Source organism: Moschus berezovskii, chromosome 14 (assembly GCF_049115385.1).
Source record: "Moschus berezovskii isolate FMDL1 chromosome 14, NW_MosBer_1.0, whole genome shotgun sequence".
NCBI lineage: Eukaryota > Metazoa > Chordata > Mammalia > Artiodactyla > Moschidae > Moschus > Moschus berezovskii.
Genome location: NC_142473.1, coordinates 39174895 through 39200810, shown reverse-complemented (window position 1 = coordinate 39200810; position 25916 = coordinate 39174895). Strand labels below are relative to the sequence as shown.

Sequence of the window (25916 nt, the reverse complement as noted above, 5' to 3'; positions counted from 1 at the left end):
GCCTGGCCTCGGTATTGGTGGCCCAGGGAGCCTTGGGCAGTGCGGCTTGGTGCCCAGGCAGCCTCCTGGGTCTGCCTACTCCCACAGGCCATTTACATGGTCTAAAAATAGGGCGGCCTTTGTGGAAGCGAGGAGGAAAGTGATCATCCTGGCCACAGCTTGCATAGCCTGCTGGCTCAGGTTTCCTGCTGATGGGGACACATGCCTGCCCTTTGAGCTCAAAGACTGCCCACTGGGGCACAGGCTGAGGAGCCCGCAGACCCCCTGTCCCCGCTGAGAGGCCCCCGACCCTGGGTGGTGATGGGGCAGCTTCGTGCCCTTTCTAGCCAAGACCAATGGCTTCCAAGGCTTTGCCATACCCCTGCCAGGTGGGTCTGCCCCCAAAGTATTTGTTCTCTGCCTATAAACCCTGGAGACAGTGATTATAATGTCCTTACTGCTCCGGGCTGGTCTGTCTGTCTTGTATATGAACATGTATGTTTGCGCTTGTGTGGGTACCAGTGCTGTATGAATGGATCCATTTACATGCACATGTGTGTAAAAGTGTCCCCAGTCAGCCTTTCCTTTACCATCCCTTGCCCCTCTCAGCCCCGGGCTGGGCCAGCTCATTCTTACATTCAGTGGTCACCTGTCAAGTCCACCAGGGACCCCACCCAGCATGGATTCATCACCGGCTATGATGCCAGGACTATGTCCCTTGCGGGAAGTCACCAGGGCAGAGTGAAAAAGGCCCAGGCTATGAAACCAGACAGCCTGGGTTTGAATCCTGAGCCCGCTCCTTGGCACTTGGAAGGGCCCCAGAACCCCTCTCCCTGTTTCTCCACCTGTACAATGGGGACATTTGCCTCAGAGGTTGTTGTGAGGATTGACTGTCCTCTGGGCTTTGCTCTGGGCCTGGTTCACAGTAGGTGTTCCTCAGATGTAAATTCCTAGTTCTGATCTCAAGGATCTTAGAAAAGCAGACTTCTTTACAGTCAGCAGCAGTGTTGGGGACTGGGGAGTCAGGCTGGGGCTGCTCCCTCCAGCCTGCTGGGGAACTTGCCCATACCTCCCAGCTCAGGCCATGGTTTCAGAGACTGGGTCACTTGTGCCAATGTGGTCTGGGATCTTGGTGGCTCAGACGGTGAAGAATCTGCCTGCAGTGCAAGAGACCTGGGTTTGATCCCTGGGTCAGGAAGATCCTCTGGAGAAGGGAATGGCAACCCACCCCAGTATTCTTGCCTGAAGATTCCCATGGACAGAGGAGTCTGTTGGGCTACAGTCCATGGAGTCTCAAAGAGCTGGACACGACTGAGTGGCTAACACACTACGTCGAAACCCCCCATGGTCTCCAGACTTTCCCTGAAGATCCTGCATTTGTCAAGGCACTGGTTACAAGTCCTTTTTGGAGGAAATCACTTCTGGGAAAGTTTAATATTCCCAGCATCTTCTGTGCTCAGTTTCCTCATCTTTAAAATAGTGCTACTTGTGAGGGTGAGTGAGTAAATGCTTGTGAAATGTTGAGTGCAGTGCTTGCTGTTAAGAGTTGGCTGCTGTTATCATTAGCCACCAAGGTCAGAGGGGGCAGTTCTGGCCAGGAGGGTCTCAGAGGGGCAGGGTGACAGGGTAGCCTCATGGAAAGGTCAGGGGTCCCAGCCTCTTTGGCTGCCTCTCAAAGTCCAGCTGCAACTGCCTGCTCCATAGTCCCACCCTGCTGAGACTTCAGCCCCCACAAAACCAAGGTCCCAGGGTCCCAACCCAAGGATCCCCCAGACACTGACCTCAACTCTCAAGAACACAGTTTCTCCTTAGGTTGGCTTTTCATTTGATTTTTAAATTTCATTTCAGTCTTCACTTTTTTTTCATGAGTCCATTCGTCTCTTCCATGGAGCAGGGTGGGCATGGGCTGAGCTGGGATGACCTCTGTGCTCGGGCACCTGGTCAGGAGCTGGTGCCTGGTGTCACTCAGTCTCGGGGCCTTGGGATTGGGTGCTTTTCCAGATGCCAAGCCCTCGGGGCCTGCCTACCCCACTTGTGAGTGGCACTATGATGCCTGTGCCAGCCCCTGCTTCCAAACCTGCCGGGACCCACGGGCAGCCGGCTGCCGGGATGTGCCCAGGTGAGGGGTCGTGGGAGTCAAGGTGTGTACATCAGTGTTTGCGCGTTCGCCTGTGTGAATGCGTTTGTATGCCACCGTGAGTTTAGGCATGAGCTTGTACTGACATGTGTGTGTTTTCACATGAGCCTGTATATGTATGCTTTGTTTACTGGGTACGGTGTTGCATGTGAACCAGGGTGAACCTGACTGATACGGACATATGTGAATATGGATTTGTGCATGTGTGCGTAGAGCTGAGCCCTGTGTGTGTTCGTGTGGGTGTGAAGGGTGGCTGTGGGTGCACAGGTGTACACAGCTGTGTGTATGTACTTGTCTATGAGCTGCAAGTATGTGGGTGTTGGTGTAGCTGGGTGTGTGTGCTTAGGAGTGTGTACACTGATGTTTGACAGACTGTGGACATGTAAGTGTCTGTGTTAATGTGTTTGAGTCCTGCAGGTGTGGAGAAGAAATGTGAAAATGTGCCTAAATGGAGACATGTGCACATGTGTGAACGTGGGCTCCAGGTGTGCATAACCAGCCCTTGTGCTCCAGACCATTAACTAGCACCCTGCTCTGTCCTCAGGGTGGAGGGCTGTGTGCCCGCGTGTGCCACCCCCAAGGTCCTGGATGAAGTCACACAGAGATGCGTCCACTTGGAGGACTGTGAGTGGCCTGAACTTCTCACCCCTTCTCCAAAGTCCTGTAAATCCCCCGGTCTCACCGACCAGTCATGCTCACCAGACCCCCCGGGTCCCTGGAGAAGCAGAGTCAGCGGAGGGGTCTCTGGAAGGTGATGATCCTCTAGAACAGGCAGGGACTCATCCAGTCCATTACCTGCTTTTCACAGAGAGAAAAAATGAGGCCCATGTGGGGAAGAGGCTGGCTTGGGGTCCTGTGCTGAGAATGTGGCCAGATTCAGACCTGAGGTCACTGGGCTCTGGACTCAGGGTTTGAGATGTGGGGCAGGGACCTGCTGATGTCTTGAGTCATCTGACACCACGTAACAGAGGTCCTGGGTGGATCAGCAGCTGCCTAACCCCTCACCAAGGATGCCAGCCCAGGAGCCCCACATCACAGCCCTGCCCAGTGATGACCCCTGGACGCAGGAGTCGCCCCATTGGCTGGGCCTCTTCTCTCGTCTGCCCCAGGTGTGGAGCCTGTGGATTTGGTTCCCATGGAGGCCCTTGGCAACGAGACCCTGCCTCCTGGTCAAGCGCTGCCCACTCCCAGTGATAGGGAGCCACAGTTTCCACAGGAAGCTCCCGGGGCCTCATCCCACAGTCCAGTGCTCACACCGACTGCCCCGCTCACCACAGCCCTGAACCCACCCACGGCAGCCACGGCGGGGCCAGCGCTGTCTCCAGGCCCTGCCCAGGCCACTCAGCAACAGCTCCTGGGACTCACAGCCTCTAACCTCCCCGAGCACCCCACAGAGGCCCCGGCCAGCAAGGGAGTGACTGCTGGCCACCCGGCTAGCCCCAAGGCCCTAGAGCCCTCATCCCTCCCCGATTCACAGCACGTGCCCACATCTGGCATGGGGTCAGGTGCCATGGAAACGACAAGGGTGACCGTGATCCTGGCCGAGAGCCCCAACATCACAGTCTCCTCTCTGTCACCCCCAGCTCCTCGCTTCCCCCTCGTGACCAAAGCTGTGACAGTCCTAGACCTTGGCTCCTTGCCCGTTAAGACGACGCCCCTCCAGCCCTTCCCCAGCCTGGAGTTGCCTGCAAGTCCTTCCTCCAGGCCTGTGGCTTCGCTGGCAGTGACCACCAGGCCCCCCACTTCCTCAGGAGCCCACGAGGCTTCGCTGACACCTGCAATGACCAAGGTCATGACCGGGACAGGAATCCCACAGTCCATACAAGCCCAGGCCCCTTCCAGTCCCAGCAGCCCCCAAGCTGAGGCCAGAACAGCTGCAGAACAGATTTCTGCCCATCCCCTGGTGACTGAGAGTGTGGAGACCGTGCCTTCCCCAGAGAAGGTCCAGCCCGGGCCCGGCCAGCCCACAGGCCTGCCAGCAGCCCCACTTCCAAGCCCATTCCCCATGGCCCCAGCCCGGCCCGCCCAGCACGCCACCACAGCCGCCAGGCCCCCAGCTCGGCCCTCGGGGACTGCAGCTGCCGCCAGCCTGTCTACAGTTGCTCACAGGCTGGGGACCACACCCTTCACCACTCTGGAGTCCACCCGGCCAGCCCAGCTCCTCTCTGGCCTGCCTCCTGACACCAGCCTGCCCCTGGCCAAGGTGGGGACGTCAGCCCCAGTGGCCATGCCTGGCCCCAAAGGCTCTACCCTAACCCCTCCACTCCAACAACAGGCCACGACTCTGCCTGCTGGGACCCTCAGCCCCACACCACCTCTAACCCCGGCTGTCATGGCGCAGGTTCGCCCACCCGGCCATGCGGTCCCTCAGGCAACAGGCACGGCTCCAGGCCTGCTTCTGGGAGCCACACTGCCAACCCCTGGGGTCGTGGCCATGGCTGAAGGGGCGGCCTTCACAGTATCTGCTGCCCCACGACAAAGCACCACGGAGAAGACGGCCATTCTGTCCAAGCAGGTGTCTCTGCCCACCCGGGTATCCAGCCCTGCCCAGGGGGGCCCCACGGAGCTCATGCCTGCGGTGGCCCACGCTGCTGCTACCTTGGTGACGGGGGCCGAGGGCCCCTGGGCCGGCACGGTGCCCCCAGTGCCCACATCCTACCCGCTGAGCCGAGTCTCAGCCAGGACGGCCTCCCGAGAGGGCGCACTCGTTCTGCCCCCACAGCTGGCTGAGGCCCATGGCACCTCAGCAGGACCTCAGCCCCCAGCGGAGCCAGAGGGAGAGGCCACCACCCAGCAGTCTGGGCGCTCGGCCCCCGCAGTCCAGAGCGTCTCAGCCGAGGCCTTGGCGACCACCGCTGAGGCCAGTACACCTGCCACCTGTGTCGTGAGTGACTTGTCAGGGTCTGCCCCCGTTTGTGGGCCCTCTGTGCCTTCCCTCCTGCCGTGCTCCGGAGATTGGACACGATCTTGCTCTCACATCCTCATGGCTGGCTGCAGCTTCTCCTTAGCCAGCTTCCAGACTCCCAGATGACTATTTAGCCTCCATCCTGGCCCCTGCCCCAGGCTCCCCGGGCCCCTGATGCCATAGCAGATCCCACATGCCCCACCTGGGGCCCAGGGGCCTGTTGGATAGCGTGGTGGGACAGCCAGTGTGACAGCATGGTGTGCTGGTGTGTGTGTAGCGTGTTCATGTCTGTGTACCCACACGGGACTCTGTGTGAACTTGTTTGTGTTTACATGTATGTGACTCCATGTGAGCACTCATCTCTCTGCGTGTGTGCTCTTGTGCGTGTGATGTATGTTGTTGCTGTGTCTGTGTGTTTGTAGGAAAAGAGATAAAGTGTGTATGTGTGCATGTTTTGGGTTTCTCTGAGTCTGAGCTCGTGGTCCACGCGCCTCTGTGCCTAGAGCTCTCTGCAGGGCCAGGCGGTTATGGAGACTCTCTGGGACTCAGCCCCTGACTCCAGCCTCATGCTCAGCCCAGCCCCAGGCCCTCGATGTTGTGTTGGGTGGGTGGAGGGAGGGTAAAGGCACCGTTTCCTCATTGTTGTGCCTCAGGGTCCCCCGCCTGCCAGAACCTACAAGGGTAAGGATCTGTGCCCTTATGGCTGGGGGTGGGCCAGGGCAGGGGGCGTGAGTGGCCGTGGCCCCAAGGGGGTCACTCAACCTGTTCCTCCACTCTGTGCCCTAGCCAATCGCCGAGCAGGACTGCGTCCGCCACATTTGCCTGCAGGGTGAGCTGATCCGTGTGAACCAGTCCCAGCACTGTCCCCAGGGCGCCTCACCCCCTCGCTGTGGGGTCCTGGGCCTCGCTGTGAGGATGGGCGGCGACCGCTGCTGCCCCATCTGGGAGTGCGCCTGTGAGTCGTGGGGTCTGCCAGCGCCTCCTGTGTCTCCCTCATACCCCTAGTCTAGCCCAACCTCTGCCCCTCACCTGTGTGCTCTCGGCTCTCAGGGTAACTTGGACATGAACCCGCAGTAGGACCTCTGACTTTGCAGATTTCCTACCCCTGTGACCTTTGATCTCTGTGGGACCCTCCAGCCAGCCCCCAGGGCCTCAGGATCAGCCCAGAAAAGGCCTGGTGCTCCTGAGTGGCCATGGCCCTGGGGGCATCTGTTCATTCTTCTTGCCTCTCCCCTCTCCAGGCCGGTGCTCAATTTTCCCTGATCTGAGCTTTGTCACCTTTGATGGGAGCCACGTGGCCCTGTTTAAAGAGGCCATCTACATCCTCAGCCAGAGACCGGAAGAAATGGTCACCGTTCACGTCCTCGACTGCAAAAGTGCCAACCTGGTGACTGTCCCCTGCTTCCCTTCCTGCTGGGACCTCGGGGCTTGACTAGGTTTGGAGGGGAGATTGAGCAGTGAGTGGGCTTTGTTGAGGGTTATCAGAGGCCCCTGCCCACAGCTCCCCTCTCAGGCAAAGGGCGGAGTGGGTGTCTTCTGGAGCCAGCACTTGGGGAAAGAGTGAGTGGAGCGCCACCTCCTGGCCCTTCCTAGGGCCTACACCATTGACTGCTCATCCTAGCAGCCTAGGCCCCTGTGAAAGGTACTGAAATGCTCTGAAATGCAGAGGAGCTGGAATGCCATTCCTAGGATGTGCTCTGTGGGCAAGGATGCTGGCTGCAGTGAACCACCTACTAGGATGCTCCCATGAGCCAGGTGGAAGGAGACAGCTTTTTGGGGGGCTTGCAGGAGGTCAGGTGGAACCAGAGTGTTCTGTGGGATTCTGTGCACCATCTGCACAGCTGCAGTGGGTGCTCTTAGCATACTGTAGGAGCGTTGGTTTGGGGGAATGGGGAGAGCTGCTCCCCAGGAGGAGGAGCCTGCAGCACTGGCCTCCAGGTTGATGAGTGCTGGCTTCTCTCTGTAGGGGCACCTGAACTGGCCCCCGTTCTGTCTGGTGATGCTGAATGTGACTCACAAGACCCACGAGGTCACCATTGACCGCTTCAACCGCAAGGTGAGTGCATCAGGGAGCTGGCCCACAGGTCAGGGCAGCAATCAGGTGAGGGGCAGGAGGGGCTTTGAAGCTTATTCATAACTTGGGGTCAAGTTGGGGAGGGACCCTTTAAAAAAGTAGTGCAAAATTAGATATGCTTGGAGGTGATTTTCATTAGGATATTTGTGACCACTCTAATGTCAGGGGAGGAAGTGTGCCAGGAGGAATACTGTGACTGAAAAGAAGCTAAATGGCAAGAGACAGTAGCCTTAAATGATTGTGGCTAAAATATTGGATTGGCCAAAAAGTTCATTCAAGTTTTTCTGTAAGATGATGTGATGGAAAGACCCAAATGAACTTTTTGGCCAACCCAATATCTCACTTTTGCAATTTTTACGAAAATAGAAGGCCATGTGAACACACTACTAGGGACTCTTCCAAGAAGGGGACTATCTAAGCAAGGAGCCCTGAATTTAAGCTGCATTGGCTTCCCATTAAGCCGTCCTCTGTCAAGGAGGCCGGTGCCTGACCACAGGCCCCCGCTCTGTGGGGTACCCGCCCCAAGGACCCTGCCTTTGCTTCTCCCAGTGGGAGAGTGAGCTGGGCTTACTCCTCCTCAGGTCCTGGGGTCCCCGCTCTCCCCACCTCTTCCTGAGGTAAGACCTGTAGCCCTCTTACTAGGATCTGCTCATGAACACACAAGGTCCATGCCTTGTGAGGCTCTCAGAAAAACCCACTGCTTAGACTTTAGCATAATACTCCCTGGGTTTTGTCCCACATGCTTCAGGATCGTGGAGCCCATGGCACTGTCTGTATAGCTCAGAAGGCTCAGGATAAGAGAGAGCCAGGGACTTGCCCAAGGTTAAAGTTTTCTGACTGCTGGGCTGGGACTCCCTCTATTCAGCACAGTAGTTTATGCACTGGATAATTTGCCAAGTGATTAATAAAACAGTGATGCTTGGGTGGGAGGGTATAAAGTCATTATAAATATTTTAAAATCCTAATCTTTTCATCTCCCATTTCTACAGAGTAAAACTGAGAATCCATAATACATACAAATTTAACCTTGTCTGTAACAGGGGTTGTAGCTTTGAGTTTAAAGTGTTGCATATTTAACAAATATGCATTGAGCCCCCAATTGATGTCAGGCCTCAAGGCAGGTGCTGGAGATTCAAAGGTGAGTGACTAGACATAGTTTCTGTCTATAAGAAGCTCATAGTCCACTGAAAGTCATGATGAAGGAACAAATCTGTCTTAAAGGCCAGCACAGATCTGGGGAGACCCCAGAGAAGGATTACCCAACCTAGGGGCTGGGGATTTAGGGAAAATCTCCCAAAATAAAAGGACTTCTCCCATGGCTCAGTGTTTGTAAAGAATCTGCCTGCAAGGAAGGAGACATAGGAGGTGCAGGCTTGATCCGTGGGTCAAGAAGATTCCCTGGAGGAGGAAATGGCAACCCACTCCAGTATTCTTGCCTGGGAAAAATTCCCATGAACAGAGGAGCCTGGCGGGCTACAGTCCATGGGATCACAAAGAGTCAGACACGACTGAGCAGCTAAACATATGAGCTTGTCCCAGAAGAAATGACCTGAGCAGAATCAGGAAAGAAGAGAGTGATTGGAAGGGCTCAGGATTTGTGCATATTTGGGCATATAGAAATTGCCTGCCTCTGGCTATTGCATTTGTTTCATTGTTTTGTGCTCATAAAAATGATTTCAGAATTTTTCTATGCCACCTTAGACTGTGTCTTGCCTGCATGTACCTGAAACAGAACCTGTCACAGAGCAGATTTTTAATAACTGCTAGCTGGATAGACGGGTGGAGGGATGAATGAACAGGCAGGCAAGCTGTGCTCACGTTGAACACCCGCCTCCTCACAAGGTGTCTGTGGACTCGCAGCCTGTGTGGCCCCCCGTGAGCTGGCACGGGTTCAGAATTGAGGATACAGGCCACATGTACGTGATCCGGACGCCGTCACACATCCAGATCCAGTGGCTCCACAGCTCAGGACTCATGATCCTGGAGGCCAGCAGAGCCAGCGAGGCCCAGGGCCGTGGCCTGTGCGGTGAGAGGGGACCCAGCTAGGGGAGGGAGATGATTCCTTGGTCCACCTCTGGAACAGGGAAAGCTGGGACGAGTGCCGTGCCAGAGGTGGGACCAGTGGGGCCACTGGAGCAGAGACATCATGTCTTGTGTCCTGGGGCTAAAGTTGCCAGCCGGGAGATGGTGCAGGGCTCTGGCCTCGGCCAGTTGTCGCTTCAGCCGAGATGGTCCGTCAGCTTCCCTGATAGCCTCCTAATACCAGATAATCCCCCCTGTCTGCATATGCCTGGGCACTTCACAAAGCACTTCCACACTCTGATCTCACTTATTCCAGGTTATCCACACAATAGCCTTGAAGGATAGCCATTGAACTAAGAAAGAAAGGGGACTCAGAGAAGTTAAGTGGTTTGCCTAAGTTCACACAGCAGAGCTGCCACAACACAGAACTAGTGCTCTTCAGACCATAGCATGACTACAGAGAGCTTTCCCTAAGAACCTGGATGTATTTTGATAAGAAAAAGGGGCACAGTAGTCTGAGCGTGGACTGCTGCTTCTTGCAGATACAGAAGGAAACCCAGAAGACACTCCATGACAGACTGCCATGGTTATAATGATGGGTGACACAGGAGTACTTAAACACACATACATGCATGCCCTCCATCCGTAAATCTGCACCCATTTTATTCATTCACACTCTGTCAAAATACCTTCTACATATGCACCATCACATGGCAGTCTGCACCCTGCTCATTCTCTCATTTGTGCACCACATATGTGCCGAGTATCAGCCACTAGGAAGTAGGCAAAACAGCAAAATGTGTCTTATGAAGCTTCCATTCCTACTGATGAAACCATCTCTTCTTACACACACACACACGCACGCACAGGCACACACCCTTCCACCACCATGAGCACCTCCTCTGCCATCCTTTCTCACCATTTCTTCCTTCCACTGTTTACGACTGGTGAAGGGTACTATGGTCAGCCTCTGGTGGGCCAGCTACTCCCTATGATGCCTTTTTGACACCCTTCCATCACTCAATGCCAAGACACCAAAAATCTGACCATTGGGACTATTGATAAAAATCTGAGGATTTTGTGTTAAATTATGCTTTATATTCATGAAATTAGTGGCTAGAGGTATCAGAGAAGAAGTCAGCTAATTTATCTCTGTTTTATCCAAACTGACACTTGGTGTCTTGGGCACCTGCTAGACAACTTGGGGAAATATTGAAAGAGTGAGACTATAAAGGAAAATGAATCTTTGCACTCAGAAAGCAAGACAGACCTGCAAACTGAACCTGTCACACAGAATTGGGAAGGTCAGGGACCATGCATCTGAAGGGCATGTGAAGGAAGGACTTCAGAGAACATGTTTCAGACAGAAGACAAGAGCAGGGAAGTGTGTGTTCGGAGCCTAGATTGTGAGAGATGAAGCTGGAGGGTAAGGTCATGTTAGAAGCTATGACAGATGAACCTGAGTCCCATCTCAGTGCCTTAACACAATAGAGGTTTATTTCTTGCACACGTAAATTCCTAAATGGAGATTCCTTCCATCCCATGGCCCTGCCATTTGCAACGCAAGCTTCCAACTGCACAGTAGGGCAAAGAATTAGGCAAATTTTATGCATCCAGCCTGGAAGTGGCACCCATCACCTTCACTCACGTTCCATTGGTGGGGGACTCCTCATGTGGTCTCGCTAGCCACAAGAGAGCCTGGGAGAAGTAAAGCTAGTGGACCTTCCAGGAGGAAGAGGAGACAAGTGCTATAATTAGCTAGCAATCTCTACTAAAGCAGATTTTTTGCAGTAACTTTTCAGTTCAGTTCAGTTCAGTTCATTCGCTCTTTGCGACCCGGTGAATCACAGCACACCAGGCATCCCTGTCCATCACCAACTCCCGGAGTTCACTCAAACTCATGTCCATCGAGTCGGTGATGCCATCCAGCCATCTCATTCTCTGTCGTCCCCTTTTCCTCCTGCCCCCAATCCCTCCCAGCATCAGGGTCTTGTCCAATGAGTCAGCTCTTCACCTGAGGTGGCCAAAGTATTGGAGTTTCAACTTTAGCATCAGTCCTTCCAATGAACACCCAGGACTAATCTCCTTTAGGATGGACTGGTTGGATCTCCTTGCAGTACAAGGGACTCTCAAGAGTCTTCTCCAACACCACAGTTCAAAAGCATCAATTCTTCAGCGCTCAGCTTTCTTCACAGTCCAGTGCTCACATCCATACATGACCACAGGAAAAACCATAGCCTTGACTAGACGGACCTTTGTTGGCAAAGTAATGTCTCTGCTTTTTAATATGCTATCTAGGTTGGTCATAACTTTCCTTCCAAGGAGCAAGCGTCTTTTAATTTCATGGCTGCAATCACCATCTGCAGTGATTTTGGAGCCTCCAAAAATAAAATAAAGTCTGACACTGTTTCCACTGTTTCCCCATCTATTTCCCATGAAGTGATGGGACCAAATGCCATGATCTTAGTTTTCTGAATGTTGAGCTTCACCCAACCTTTTCACTCTCCTCTTTCACTTTCATCAAGAGGCTTTTGAGTTCCTCTTCACTTTCTGCCATAAGGGTGGTGTCATCTGCATATCTGAGGTTATTGATATTTCTCCTAGCAATCTTGATTCCAGCTTGTGCTTCTTCCAGCCTGGCATTTCTCACGATGTACTCTGTATATAAGTTAAATAAGCAGGGTTATAATATACAGCCTTGACGTACTCCTTTTCCTATTTGGAGCCAGTCTGTTGTTCCATGTCCAGTTCTAACTGTTGCTTCCTGACCTGCATATAGGTTTCTCAAGGGGCAGGTCAGGTGGTCTGGTATTCTCATCTCTTTCAGAATTTTCCACAGTTTATTGTGATCCACACAGTCAAAGGATTTAGCATAGTCAATAAAGCAGAAATAGATGTTTTTCTGGAACTCTCTTGCTTTTTTTGATGATCCAGAGGATGTTGGCAATTTGATTTCTGGTTTCTCTGCCTTTTCTAAAACCAGCTGAACACCTTGAAGTTCATGGTTCACGTATTGCTGAAGCCTGACTTGGAGAATTTTGAGCATGACTTGACTAGCGTGTGAGATGAGTGCAATTATGTGGTAGTTTGGACATTAATTGACATTGCCTTTTTTGGGGATTGGAATGAAAACTGACCTTTTCCAGTCCTGTTGCCCCTGCTGAGATTTCCAGACTTGCTGGTATATTGAGTGCAGCACTTTCACAGCATCATCTTTCAGAATTTGAAAGGGCTCAACTGGAATTCCATCACCTCCACTAGCTTTGTTCCTAGTGATGGAGTAACTTTTAATTTTGATACAATGTTAAACTTAGAAGTTGCAAAACTTGTATAAGAAACTCCCATGTACTTTTTACCCAGATTTACAAGTGTTCGCGTTTTGTCCATTGGCTTCTCTTTCTTTCTCTCTCCTTGTGCCTGTCTTTGTGTGGATGTATGCGTGTGTATATGTAACTATTCATTTATATATGTATATGCATTTTATATATTCAGTTCTCTACGCATATGCAGTTTATATAAATGCGTTTTTTCTGAACCATTTGAAAATATGTTTGAGACATGGGTCCCTTTATCCCTAGGTACTTTGATGTGTAGTTCCTAAACAAAGACAGTTTCTTCCACAGGGAGTTTCTTGGCTTCTCTGTGTCGTATTTCTCTCATCTATAAAATGGGGATGGCAATAATACCAGCCTCAAAGAGTTATTGCGAGGAATGTTCAGTGTGACAGCTGGGGAGCTGGGAGTGGTAGAGATTACTGTGGCCACTGGGGTAATTCTGCCCCTTTCAGGTATCTGTGATGGGGATGTGGCCAATGACCTCACCCTGAAGGACGGTTCTGTGGTGGGTGAGGCGGAAGACCCTGCTCCCTTTCTGGACAGCTGGCAGGTGCCCAGTTCCCTGACCTCAGTTGGCCAGACCCGCTTCCGTCCAGACAGCTGTGCCACAGCCGACTGCTCGCCCTGCCTTCGCATGGTGTCCAACCGCACGTTCAGTGCCTGCCACCGCTTTGTAGGTGTCACCGGGCTCCAGCAGGGGGTACCTCCCGGGCTGAGAACAGCAGCTCCTCTGCTCCTGTCTGCAGAAGGCGAACTCCCCAGAGGTGTTGATCTTGGGATGGGTTGGGAGCCTGCAGAAGCTGCTTGCTGCCTCTGGGCCAGGCTGGGAGGAGCTGAGCCCTGACATGTGGAGGGTCAGAGTAGCAACACCATCTGATGCACGGCCCAGGTCCCTCCGGAGTCGTTCTGTGACCTGTGGATCCGGGACACCAAATACGTGCAGCAGCCCTGCGTGGCACTGACCGTGTATGTGGCCATGTGCCACAAGTTCCACGTGTGCATCGAGTGGCGGCGCTCCGACTACTGCCGTGAGTTGTCGGGGAGGGGAAGGGGAGGGAGGCGGCGGAAGCAGGGCACCCCGGGGGCTCCTCCATGCCTTCTGTTGCTGTCACCCCTCACCCTTGTTAGAGTGGGAGAAAGGCTCACAGACCTGAGTCCAGGTCTGGGCTTTCCCAGGTTCAATTATTCATTCATTCACTAAAGTATATCAATTAATAAAATAACAAATATTTTCTAAATAAATCTATAAACTACTAACAAATTTAAAATTTTATGTTTATTATAATTTATATGAACAGATCAAATAAATATTATTAGTTTATTATTTAGTTTTTTTGTTTCCTTTCCTCATCTGTAAAACATCATTGAGTGTTGTTTTGAAGGTGACATGAGACAATGTGTACAAAGTGCCTCGCACAGGCTCATCACGTGTTTCCATCCAGTAAATATTAGTCCTTCTCTCTTAGTTTTTGGTCGTCTTTCTCTTTCTATCTTTCCTGTCCTTCGTTGAGGATGGACGTAAGAGCCATTCCTCCCCACCCCCCCATTAGGTTTGCACTGGTGGGGTAGGCAGGGTGGACCAGCCTAGAGTAGTTTGATTTGTAAATGTGAACACATCCAGAAAGGCTGGAGACAGCTCAAAGGAAGACCACATCTATAATATGACAGACAAAAGATGAAAAGACAAGCTTATCTAGGGTAGTGCTTTTCAGGGGCTTCCCAGGTGGCTCAGTGGCAAAGAATTCGCTTGCCAATGCTAGAGCTGCAGAATTTGTGGATTTGGGTGGCGAGATCCCCTGGTGGAGGAAAGGGCAGTCCACTCCAGTATTCTTGCCTGGGAAATCCCATGGCCAGAGGAGTATAGTGGGCTACACAGTACATGGGGTCACGAAGAGTCAGACAAGACTGAGAGACAGCATACATGCACAGTGTTTTTCAGACTGTGGATCTCAAGTCAGTGGGTACGAAATCAGCATACCTACTGATTTGAGGGTTGGCATCAGCATTTAAAAATGAAATAGAATTAAAAAAAAAAAAACCTTAGTGTATACTACACCTAGAAAGGTTAAGTATTTTGTGAAAAAAAAAGGTTTTGTTATAATGCATCAGTGATTCTTAATCCCAGATACCCTTTGAAATCACTCAGGGAACTTCAAAAAGTATTCATGCCTGGGCCCCACAGTGAGAAGTGCTAATTCAGTTGGTCTGGGGTGGGGTCCCACCATGATGTTGCAAAAGCTCCCTTTTGCAATCAGGCTTAAGGACCACTGTTTATGTTCGAGTGTATATTGGACCACAGTGTAAGATCTAGTTTTTACAGTCAAGGAAGTTTGGAAGCACTGATCTACAGCAAGATGTTGGCAAGTGTTTCCTGCAAAGGACTAGCTAATAAATAGTCAAGGCTTTTAATTGTCTCTGTCACAATTACTCAACTCTGCTCTTATAGTACAGAAGCAGCCAGATACAATAGTAAGTGCATGGGCATGCCTGTGTTTCAATAAAACTTTATTTGCAAAACCAGGCAGAGGCTGGATTTGGACTGTGGGCTGTGCTTTGCTGGCTCCTGATCTAGAGGAAGGCAGCAATGCACTAAACCCTTTTGAATTAATACTCTGCTGAGGCACAGATGGACCCCTGCTCACCCTCCTGGGGTCTGAGCTGGGCCTGGTGCTGCTGCTGTGCCCCTGCAGCCTTCCTGTGCTCCAGCGATTCTACATACCAGGCATGTGTGTCTGCCTGTGAGCCCGCTAAGACATGCCAGGATGGGATGCTGGGCCCGCTGGACCCAGAGCAGTGCCAGGTGCTGGGCGAGGGCTGCGTCTGCTCCGAGGGCACCATCTTGCACCGGCGCCACTCGGGGCTCTGCATCCCCGAGGAGAAGTGCGGTAAGTCCCTCCCCTCCCCGGGCAGAGGGGGTCTGCCCTAGAGTCTGCCCTAGAGTCTGGTAGACCCCAGAGTCTCCTTCGCCCTCCTGTGCCCATGGCTAAGGCCCCCTGAAGCCCTCCAGGTCTGCTCTGGGGTTGGTCAGTTTCCCAGGGAGGGTCTGGCCTGGGACATTCTGGGTCTCCCCACCCTCCTCAGTCCCCGGCACCTCGCCATGCCCACTGCAGCCTGCACAGACAGCACGGGCGTGCCACGGGCCCTGGGGGAGATTTGGAACAGCTCCCTCAGTGGCTGCTGCCAGCACCAGTGCCAAGCCCCAGATACAATCGTCCCGGTGGACCTGGGATGCCCAGGTCCCCGCCCTGAAAGTTGCCCACGCTTCGGGGAGGTGGCCCTGCTGCAGCCCACCGAGGACCCCTGCTGCCTGGGGACAGTGTGTGGTGAGTCCCACCCTTAGACCTCCATTGTTAGATGGTTGAAAGACTCCAGCACTGCTCCTTGACCTTGATGGTTAAGATAAGGCCTGGGGAAATGAGAGTGTCTTGTGGGGGTGTGTTGGGGAGAGTGGAGGACCACGGGGGTTGAGGGGAGCTGTGCCCTCTGAGTCAGTGTAAGGCAGGACTTAATGTTGTGCTCTTGGAGCCAGGCAGCCTGGTGGACGCTTCCTCTACCACCTTGCAGCCTTGTGGCCCCAGCAGATCATTGAACACGAGGTCCATTCTCCTGTAACATGAGGCTGATAAAAGTACCCACTTTCTGGGTTGTTACGAGAATTATAGAAGTTGATACTGATCTAGTAGAGCTACAACCGGCATGCGGCCCGCTGGATGAATGTTAACTCTGACGGCTCTTCCGTCTCAGTCCTGACCCCTATGTGACCCTCAGAGGGCTTCTCCAAGAATATGGGTCCTGGGTCCCAGGGGAAGTGCTGGGGGCCAGGTGTCCAGGGTCTGGGCAGTGCTGGAGGCTGGGGGGAGTCCTGGCCTCCAGGTGACAGGCCCTGTGGCCCCCGGGCCAGTGTGTAACCAGACTCTGTGTGAGGGCCTCGCCCCCACCTGCAGCCCCGGCCACCGGCTCCTCACCCATTTCCAGGAGGACTCCTGCTGCCCCAGCTACAGCTGTGGTGAGAGGCCCAGGGTGGGGCTGGGGTAGGGGGTGGGACATCTATCACCCAGGGGCGGGGAACATGGCTAGCTCTGGGAATGACTGGGTTCTAGACGGAAATGAAAGCAGGGCTAGGATGGGGGCCCAGGCATGGCCATGCAGGGTCTGCTCCCAACCCTGAAATTCTGTTTCCCCCAGAGTGTGACCCCGACCTGTGTGAGGCAGTGCAGGTCCCCAACTGCCGCCAGGACCAGATCCTGATCGCGGGCCGCCTGGGGGACACGTGTTGCATCTCCTACTTCTGTGGTGGGTGGACGTGCCGTCCAATGGCAGCAGGCCTGCCCGAATCACCGCCACCGCCTCCCTCACCGCTGCTTCCCTGGGTGGCTGGGAGGAAAGGGTGGGGATCTTTGGGTGGAAGGGGCACAGGGCAAAGGGTGAGACCCCTGTCCAGGAAGAAGCGTAGGAGGAAACCACCACTGCTTTAAGCCGTACATTACTGAGTACAGGAAGATGGGTGCTTGTTCAGTAAAAGAACTTAGGTGGAGGTGAGGGAGATCTTCCCGGTTCTGACTGCAGGACGGGTCATGTGGGACTGTGGCACACTGCAAGTGTTACCAAGCCAGACTTGGGTCTGCTCACCTGCCCGCCATAAAGCCCATCTACTGACTTCAGGTTGTGGTGAAGGAAAGTGCAGCCTTTATTGCAGGCACCAGGCAAGGAGAAAGGGTTAGTTGCTCAGTTGTGTCTGACTCTTGGCGATCCCATGAAGTGTAGTCCACCAGGCTCCTCCGTCCATGGGATTTCCCAGGCAAGAATACTGGAGTGGGTTGCCATTTCCTTCTCCAGGGGATCTTCCCAACCCAGGGATCAAACCCCAGGTCTTCCACATTGCAGGCAGATTCTTTATCATCTGAGCCACCAGGGAAGCCCTGTAAGGAAAACAGGCAGTTAATGCTCAAACTCGAATTCCTTGCTTGGGGTCTGCAACAACCACAGCAATTTCCTTCACCACACCTGGGTGTCAGTAGATTGTCTTTACTGCAGGCGGGCGAGCAGACCCAAGTTTGGTTTCGTAACGCTGTGAGTCTGGCTCCTGTCACACCTGTGGTTTAGGTGCTTCCCACAACCACTTGCTCTGGACCACCCACCCCGGCATGGGGACTGCCTGTGACAGGGGTGGCCCCTCTCTCCCCTCAGCCTGTGGAGACTGTCCGGATCCCATCCCCGAGTGTCAGGAAGGGGAGGCACTCACTGTGGACAGGAACACCACGGAGCTCTGCTGTCCTCTGTACCAGTGTGGTGAGTCCTGCAGGACGTGGGGGCCAGGGCTGGAAGGGGCTCTGGGGACTGTCACAAAGTCCTCACCCTGGGATCAATGGGCATTCAACAGAGGGCAGCTAGGAGCCCCCAGGTGGTGGGCTCTGGGGAAGCCATGGAAGGAGGCCCCACCTGAGGAAGCTGGGCTGAATGGCGAGGGTCTGGGCTGTCACACAGATGGCTCTGAGGCTTCCTAAAGAAGGTCCCTGTCCCCTCCATGGAGCCCCCAAGAGCCTGGGTTGAGGCACAAATGCTTAGGCCACTCCCAGCCACCCAGCCTGGATCCGCAGTCCTCCTTCTCAGACTGACCCAGGGCCCCTGCCTCAGGGTCTCTACCACTGTTACCATAGTCCCTACACAAGGTTGCATTCTGAAGCCTCTGAAGCCCTGTTATTTTGCAATGATAAATCAAAGTGGGCCCATTCTGATATTTTTACAAGACATAGCACCTGTATGTGTATAGGCTGTACCTTAACATATTACTGTATACAATTACAGGAACATATTACTGTATACAATTACAGGAACATATTACTGTATACAATTACAGGAACATATTACTGTATACAATTACAGGAACATATTACTGTATACAATGCCTAATAAGCACAGTCATAGCACAGCCAGCATCCTCGACTTTAAGCAAATCTATTGGATGAACATTAACAAAAGGGTCAAATTTAAGTATGACTTAATTTACAAAAATTACTTTTCATACCAACTGTAGGAGAAATGTGAGGTGGACCACACTGGCCCAGAGCAGTGTAGGGGAGGGGTCTCTCCCAGGATACCCCAAGGGCAGTCCCAATGGGATCAATTTCTAGAACCACCTTTGAAGCAATGCGGGTTCCCATGGAGGAGAGTTCCCCCAAAGGCCCAGCTGTACCTGACCAAGCAGCTGCACCCGGGGGCTCAGAGGCCGCTTGTCGCGAAGTGCTGACAAAGCTCATCTGAGCAGAGGGCCGGCAGCTTTCCTCTCCTCCGTCCTCTTCAGCCTCTCTCCTCATGTCTCCTTCTCGGCTTCCCTCTCGTGTTTCTCAGGAAGGACTCGAGTAATGTGGAGTGAGTACAGGGCTGTGGGGTCAGTCACTGTTTTAGTGCCAGTCACTTACTAGCTGTGTGGCCTGGGGCAATGGACGACTTCTCTGAGCCAAGGTTTCTCATTTGTAAAATGCTGGTAATAGTATGTGCCTCGGGGATATTGTGACGATCAGAGATAATACGCATGAAGGGCGTGCTTTGTCCAGACTACCTTAATATGATGGTGCTCGGCTTATAGTGCATGCTGTCTCCTTAGCCATTTCTGACTCTTTGCAACCCTCTGGACTGTAGCCCGCCAGGCTCCTCTGTCCATGGGATTCTCCAGGCAAGAATGCTAGAGTGGATTGCCATGCCCTCCTTCAGGGGACCTTCCGGACCCAGGGATCGAACCCGGGCCTCTTCTGTCTCCTGCTCTGGCAGACAAGTTCTTTACCACTAGCGCCCTCAATAAACAGAGGCCATCGGTGTTACCCTGTCTTCACCACACTTTGCTTGCAAAAGCGCTTAGTCTCGTAGAAAGCGCTGAATCCAAGTAAAGACAAGAAAATGAAAACACAATTTTCCTACCTCCCGGGTATTCCATTGTCAGTATCCTCCAATTCAGTACATATTCTTCCAGATATTTTCTATGCCTTTATACAATATAAATGTGTTTTACCAAATTGAGTTTATACCGTGCATGCTCTTTTTAAGCCAGATTTTCAGTGAATGACCTTTACTTTTCTTGCTAATACATTTTCAAGTCCTATCACACCCAGTCTATGATTTGCCTGGTCTGTCCAATCCAGGATCCCAGCCAGACCCACACATTAACATTATGTCTCTTAAGTGTCTTTGAATCTAGTAAGTGTGCTTTCTTCCACGCGATGCTAAATTGTAGAGTTTGGGTTATGGTCCAGCAGAAAGTCCCACCTTCTGGATTTACCTGGTTGCTTCTTCTTGGAACTGTTTACATTGCTCCTCTGTCTTCTGTGTTTCTATAAACTGGAAATTAGAACCAAGACTTCATGGATGCAGGCTAAAAACCTACACTGTTCTTGAGCTTCATCCCAACAGGAGGCACATACTCTGTGGTTGCTGGCCTTGGATTAGGGTGACCTGTCCATCTTACATTTGCAAATTTCCTCTTTCAAACAGAAAGTAACCCATCACTTAGACATTATACAAATGTCCCTCTCACCTTTCACCTCTTAGGTTTTTGAAACATTGATTAATAATTCTTACCTGTGCCAATATATTTTTTAATAGATAAAATAAGTTTTACAGTCTTTCACCTTCAGCATTATCCCTGGCACCTTCCCTTCCCACCAGAAAGTTGTGTCCAGGGATTCCCTCCTCCTTGTCTTGGTTTCTCAATGAATGGCCGGGGAATCCTGAACTAAGAGGGGACCTGCTGAAGAGCAGGACAAGGGGAAGTGTGAGCCCTGGAGTGTGTGTAGCATCTTCTGAAGCAGAGCAGACTGGGGCCGGGATGGGCTCCCAGAGGAGGAAGTCTCCACAGCATGAGAGGAGCTGTGTTCTTAGAGAGGAACTGTCCCTCAGGAGAGCTTCCCTTGGTCCCTGACTACCCTCGGAGCACTAGTCTCAGGGTGACACAGAATCCCAAGAGGGAGGCCCCGCTGAACGAGTTGAAGGTTCTTACATTGTCATGTTGCTAATACCTCCTGGAGCAGAGCTAGGGTGTCCTGACATAGATCTGTGGGGAGCCGATACTTTGACCCTGGACTCCAGAGGGTGTCTGAGGACACTGAGGGGGCCCCCGGGGGAGCTGGGAGGTACCCCCTCCTTAGCCAATGTGTTTCTGAGGACTCCAGCTCCAGGGTGTCTGTGTCTGATGCGTCCCCTGCCTCCCCTCCTGTGCAGTGTGTGAGAGCTTCCGCTGCCCCCACGTGCAGTGTGGCATGGGCACGGCCCTGGTGGAGGTGTGGAGCCCCGAGCGCTGCTGCCCCTACAAGTCCTGTGGTAAGTCCCCGCACAGAGATGCCCCCTCCCCAAAGGTGGAGACCCAGGGCCCCTGCGGGAGGCAGGAGCGGGGCCACCACTGTCCACCTGGCTCAGGCTCTCCTCCTGCAGAGTCACCAGAGGGAAGCCTTCAAATGGCCTTCCTCCTGGCTTCATCCACTCCCTGAGTGCTGGACATTTCTTTTGTCTCCCCAGAATAAGAGAAGGAAATAAGCAACTTCCCTGTTGCAAAAAGGAACTTTTCCACCTTAAAAAAAAAAAATATTTATTGCAGCCATTGGATAGTAATCATGATTTCGTTCAAATTCACTTGAAGTCCTTTTGGGAAGCAGGTGGGGAATGGCAGTGATCAGTAATGAATACCAGCAAACTTTATATAAAAATGGTTTTCAAAAGAGTTCAAAAACTCTGTTTTGCATCCGGGTATTTTGCTTGCTTTTTCCAGGCCTCACTAAAATGTAAACTTCACAAAGACAGGGATTTCAGTTTGTCTTATCCATGGATTTGTCCCCAAAGCACAGAAAAATCTCAGCATATAGGTGCTTAAAACTATTTGCTGCATGAGTGGGTGACTCCAAAGTGTGTTTCACAGCCACTGTGACCCTGACTTCTCCCCCTGAAGCTAGAGCTGGTGGAGCCCTTATGTCACAGGCAGCGGTGCCTCCGAAGTCAGCTCCTTCACAGCTTAGAACTGGACCTGCTCACTAGAGCTCAGCTTGCTGAGTGTATACTTTGGGAAATGCAAATGATCAGAAATTCCACCCTTGCCATGTTCCTTCTTGGAGAGGCCCCACTCTGCTCTGCTCAGTGGGTTCTGGAGCACTGGGAAGGATGAAGCCCAGATGATGGAAGGGAACCTGGGGTTGATCCATCCACCTGCTTATCCTCCCTGCACATTCAACTGTGGGCCCAGCACACCCCACCTGCCCAACCAGGGGAGCTGCAGCCCCCGTGTGGGGATGGAGGGAGGCTCGAAGAGAGACTGCACCTATGGTGGGGGATCTGGGAGGCCCAGGGGGCTCCCAGCTGGACACCTCTGGTGAGGTGGGTGCTGGCCCCTGCTGTTTTTCAGAATGTGACTGTGACACAATCCCAGTGCCTCGGTGCCATCTGGTATGCAGACCCTGCCCCGCCCCTTTCCCCCCCGCCCCGTCTTCCTCCCCCTTTTCTTTCCTCTCCTTCCCTTCTCCACTCCTTTCCTCTGGTCGATGAGCCTTGAATTGCAAGTCAGCATTCTTGTATCAAGTTCTGCTCTCTGGGCATAGTACCCTCACTTGTGAAGTGGGTCTGATCATAGTTCAGAGTTGTGGTGAGGATTCAGTACTACAAGGAAGACACTGATGGTGGTGGTGGTGAGGGGATGATGATGGGGGTGGTGGAGACGATGGTGATACTCATGACAGTAGCTAAGGTTTCAGTTCAGTTCAGTCGCTCAGTTGTGTCTGACTCTTTGCGACCCCATGGACTGCAGCACGCCAGGCTTCCCTTTCCATCACCAACTCCTGGAGCTTGCTGACTCATGTCCATCAAGTCAGTGATGCCATCCAACCATCTCATCCTCTGTCATCCCCTTCTCCTCCCACCTTCAATCTTTCCCAGCATCGGGGTCTTTTCTAGTGAGTCAGTTCTTCGCATCAGGTGGCCAAAGTATTGTAGCGTCAGCTTCAGCATCAGTCCTTCCAATGAATATTCAGGACCGATTTCCTTTAGGATGGACTGGTTGGATCTCCTTGTAGTCCAAGGGACTCTCAAGAGCCTTCTCCAATACCACAGTTCAAAAGCATCAATTCTTCAGCGTTCAGCTTTCTTTATAGTCCAACTCTCACATCCATACATGACTACTGGAAAAACCATAGCTTTGACTAGACTTTATATACATTATCATATTAATCCTCATGATAACCCAAACGAGGTGGAGTCTATGATTATCTCAGTACAAAAAAGGAAAATAAGGTTAATGCAATGTAGCTAGTAAATCTCAGAGCGAGGATTGAAACCCAGGAAATCTGACTTCAGAAAACATGCCCTTATCTATCAAGCTGCATGGCCACTGAGAAAAGTTGAAACTACTTTAAGAAATGGAAAGTTGTGTTTAAAGTTCTGTTGTTACATGATTTTCTGGATCATAAGTATTCCCTCCCTCCCACCCAGCCCTCATATCTTCTCATGTTTTCCCCCATCCCAGCCTCTTCTCCTTTTAACTGGGTTAGGAGGAAGGAAAGTGTATGAGCAGAGCAGGGCTCTGGGCCACCAGCCATGCAGGGGCCCAGCTGATGTGGCCAGTGGGTGTTCAGGATAACAGGAGAGGCCCGAGGCCCAGAAGAGGACATTGGGGAGCAACTCCTCAGCAGGGAGGCTCAGGAGCCACACAGGCATCCTTATGAGGATGACTGAACTCACAGGGTGCCGAGGGCCCCCCTGGCCAACAGGCCTGCCAGCCCCCTCCCCACCCACTGCCAGGAGACTACTGACAGAGAGAGGGCCCCAGGTGGCAGGCTGCTCCTGACGGAGGGACTGGGCCTCCCCCACCCTGGGGTGCTGACCTCCTCTGCCCACCCAGTGGGAGAAGTCCCAGCTGGACGAGGCATTCATGCGCAGCGCGGAGAACGTGTGTGGCTGCGCCAAATACGAGTGCGGTGAGTGGGGAGGGGGAAGCTGGGGAGGTAGAGCAGGTTGGGCGATCCAGGGCCGGGCCAGTCAGCCTGGGGCTGGTAGGGGTGCTGGGCTCTTGCTGACTGTCACCACCCTGCTCGCCCATGCAGTGAAGGCCGCCGTGTGTCTGAGTCGCGAGCTGGGGGTGATGCAACCGGGCCAGACGGTGGTGGAGCTCTCGGCAGACGGCGTGTGCCACACCTCCCGCTGCACTGATGTGCTTGACCCTCTGACCAGCTTCTACCAGATCAACACCACCTCCGTGCTGTGTGACGTCCACTGTGAGGCGGTAGGGGGAGGGGGCTGGGAGCCCGGGGGGCTGGCCTGCAGACCTTCGGCACCCTGGGTGGCAGCGGGGCCCTTCAAGCTCGCCCAAGCTCTTTGGAGGAGGCTAGAGAGTGGGCATGGCGGGGGACCTCCAAGACCCCCTGTGGAAAGTGCTGAGGCCAGAGGGGAATAGCAGGAGTGCAGACCTGGTGAGGGTGGACATTTGACAGAGAAAATACACGTTCATTAAGCGCCTGCTCATGCCTGGCACGTTGCCTGTCTTCTTGCTTTGTGTCTTTGTGTTGCTCCCATTTGTTGAGTGCTTCTATATGCCCAGGACCTAGGACAGCAACTGGCTTCTCGTAGGGCCTGGATCAGTATTAGTCAAGTAAAAGATGATGAAATTATTCCCATTTTTCAGATGAGAAAACTGAAGTTTAGGGAGGTCCAGCTGTTTGCCAGAATTTCCCCAGGAACTGGGACTGCAATGAGAGTCTATCTGGAATGAATACTGTCAGCCTTAATTAGCAGCAATGCCATCCCTTGGTCCACTGGGGCTGGGTTTAAGAAGGGCTGTAAGGGAGGCTCAGGTAGACATAAGGACGGCCTTCCTACTTGACATAGAAGGAGCCTGGGGGTTTCCTTTCCAGCCATCTCCAGGGCCCCTCCTCTGGTTTCTGGGCTCAGGGACAAGCAGAGAATGGGAGCGCAGGAGGGTGGAGGTGGGCCCTGGGGCTGAGGCCCATTGCGTCCTGCCCTGTCCTTCAGAACCAGGAGTACGAGCACCCGAGGGACCTGGCGGCCTGCTGCGGCTCCTGCAGGAACGTGTCCTGCCTCTTCACCTTCCCCAACGGCACCACCTCCCTGTTCTTGGTATGTAGCCCTTAACTGCACAACTGGGAAGGTGTTCCAGGCAGGGACACCTAGGACCAGCTCCCAGGACTGGGTCCACATGGGGTCCTGGGCAGTGCCAAGTTCTGGGCAGCGCCTGTCCTCAGAGCTGTGCCCTGTTGGTTAACTCGGGCCATCGTCCCCAAGTCCCCTTCACCCACCTCTGTCCCCTCAGCCCGGGGCATCCTGGGTCGCAGACTGCACCCGCCACCACTGCAGCAGCACTCCCCTGGGCGCCGTGCTCGTCCGCTCGCCCATCAGCTGCCCACCGCTCAACGAGACCGAGTGTGCCAAGGTCAGTGCCAGCCACCTCTCCCTGCAGCATGGCTGGAGGCCAGGGGTATTGGCCGTCTTAGTGGTGGTGGCGGGTAGGGGCAGGGGTGTCTTGGTGTGGAGATGTGTGGAAGGAGGGCTTCCCTGGAACCTGGACGTGTCCAGCCACCTTGACTCCACCTTAATTCCACATCTCTCCATGTATGTTTGCTCCGACCCCATCATACTGCATCCGCACACATCACACGAGCTGTGTCCAGATGCACGCAGACATACGCTGTCACATATTCTCAGCACACTCACATACACACCAATGTGGGCAGTCAGCCGCTCACAGACACTACACTCTCCACAGGGCTGTTAACACCTCAGCAGGCCAGTGCACATGCCCCACACCAAGGCACACTTGCACCCATGCGTCACACAGATGCACTGTTCAGTCCTGCAGTCAGCTCATGGGTGTCCAGTACTAGCATGGAGAGCTGTCATTCTGTGCACACCTAAAGGAAAAGGATTTCCTGGAGGGTTTAGGGCAATAGTTGAATTATTAGAGTTCCTGACATTCAGTCCAGTTCAGTCACTCAGTCGTGTCCCATTCTTTGAGACCCCATGGACTGCAGCATCCAGAAAAACATCTATTTCTGCTTTATTGACAAGCCAAAGCCTTTGACTGTGTGGATCACAATAAACTGTGGAAAATTCTGAAAGAGACGGGAATACCAGACCACCTGACCTGCCTCCTGAGAAATCTGTATGCAGGTCAAGAAGCAATAGTTAGAACTGGACGTGGAACAACAGACTGATTCCAAATTGGGAAAGGAGTATATCAAGGCTGTGTATTGTCACCCTGTTTATTTAATTTATATGCAGAGCTTCCCTGTCCATCACCAACTCCCAGAGCTTACTCAAACTCATGTCCATAGAGTCGGTGATGCCATCCAACCATCTCATCCTCTGTTATCCCCTTCTCCTCCTGCCTTCAATCTTTCCCAGCATCAGGGTCTTTTCCAATGAGTCAGCTCTTCACATCAGGTGGCCAAAGTATTGGAGTTTCAGCTTCAATATGAGTCC

General features: G+C 53.0%; 1 protein-coding gene across 1 annotated transcript in view; it reads left to right on the top strand.

The window, feature by feature from the left end:
- Nucleotides 1-25916, top strand: part of OTOG (otogelin) — an 86256-nt gene that overhangs the window by 52170 nt on the left and 8170 nt on the right. Inside the window, exons 34-53 of the mRNA XM_055422506.2 lie at nucleotides 1981-2098; nucleotides 2661-2740; nucleotides 3226-5000; nucleotides 5808-5976; nucleotides 6263-6408; nucleotides 6988-7077; nucleotides 8938-9121; nucleotides 12905-13125; nucleotides 13342-13480; nucleotides 15143-15337; nucleotides 15563-15775; nucleotides 16354-16458; nucleotides 16638-16745; nucleotides 17640-17741; nucleotides 20664-20762; nucleotides 21835-21875; nucleotides 23323-23398; nucleotides 23525-23703; nucleotides 24450-24554; nucleotides 24748-24867. Of these exons, the coding sequence (XP_055278481.2) occupies nucleotides 1981-2098; nucleotides 2661-2740; nucleotides 3226-5000; nucleotides 5808-5976; nucleotides 6263-6408; nucleotides 6988-7077; nucleotides 8938-9121; nucleotides 12905-13125; nucleotides 13342-13480; nucleotides 15143-15337; nucleotides 15563-15775; nucleotides 16354-16458; nucleotides 16638-16745; nucleotides 17640-17741; nucleotides 20664-20762; nucleotides 21835-21875; nucleotides 23323-23398; nucleotides 23525-23703; nucleotides 24450-24554; nucleotides 24748-24867 (4265 nt within the window). The remainder of the gene's footprint in view (nucleotides 1-1980; nucleotides 2099-2660; nucleotides 2741-3225; nucleotides 5001-5807; nucleotides 5977-6262; nucleotides 6409-6987; nucleotides 7078-8937; nucleotides 9122-12904; nucleotides 13126-13341; nucleotides 13481-15142; nucleotides 15338-15562; nucleotides 15776-16353; nucleotides 16459-16637; nucleotides 16746-17639; nucleotides 17742-20663; nucleotides 20763-21834; nucleotides 21876-23322; nucleotides 23399-23524; nucleotides 23704-24449; nucleotides 24555-24747; nucleotides 24868-25916) is intronic.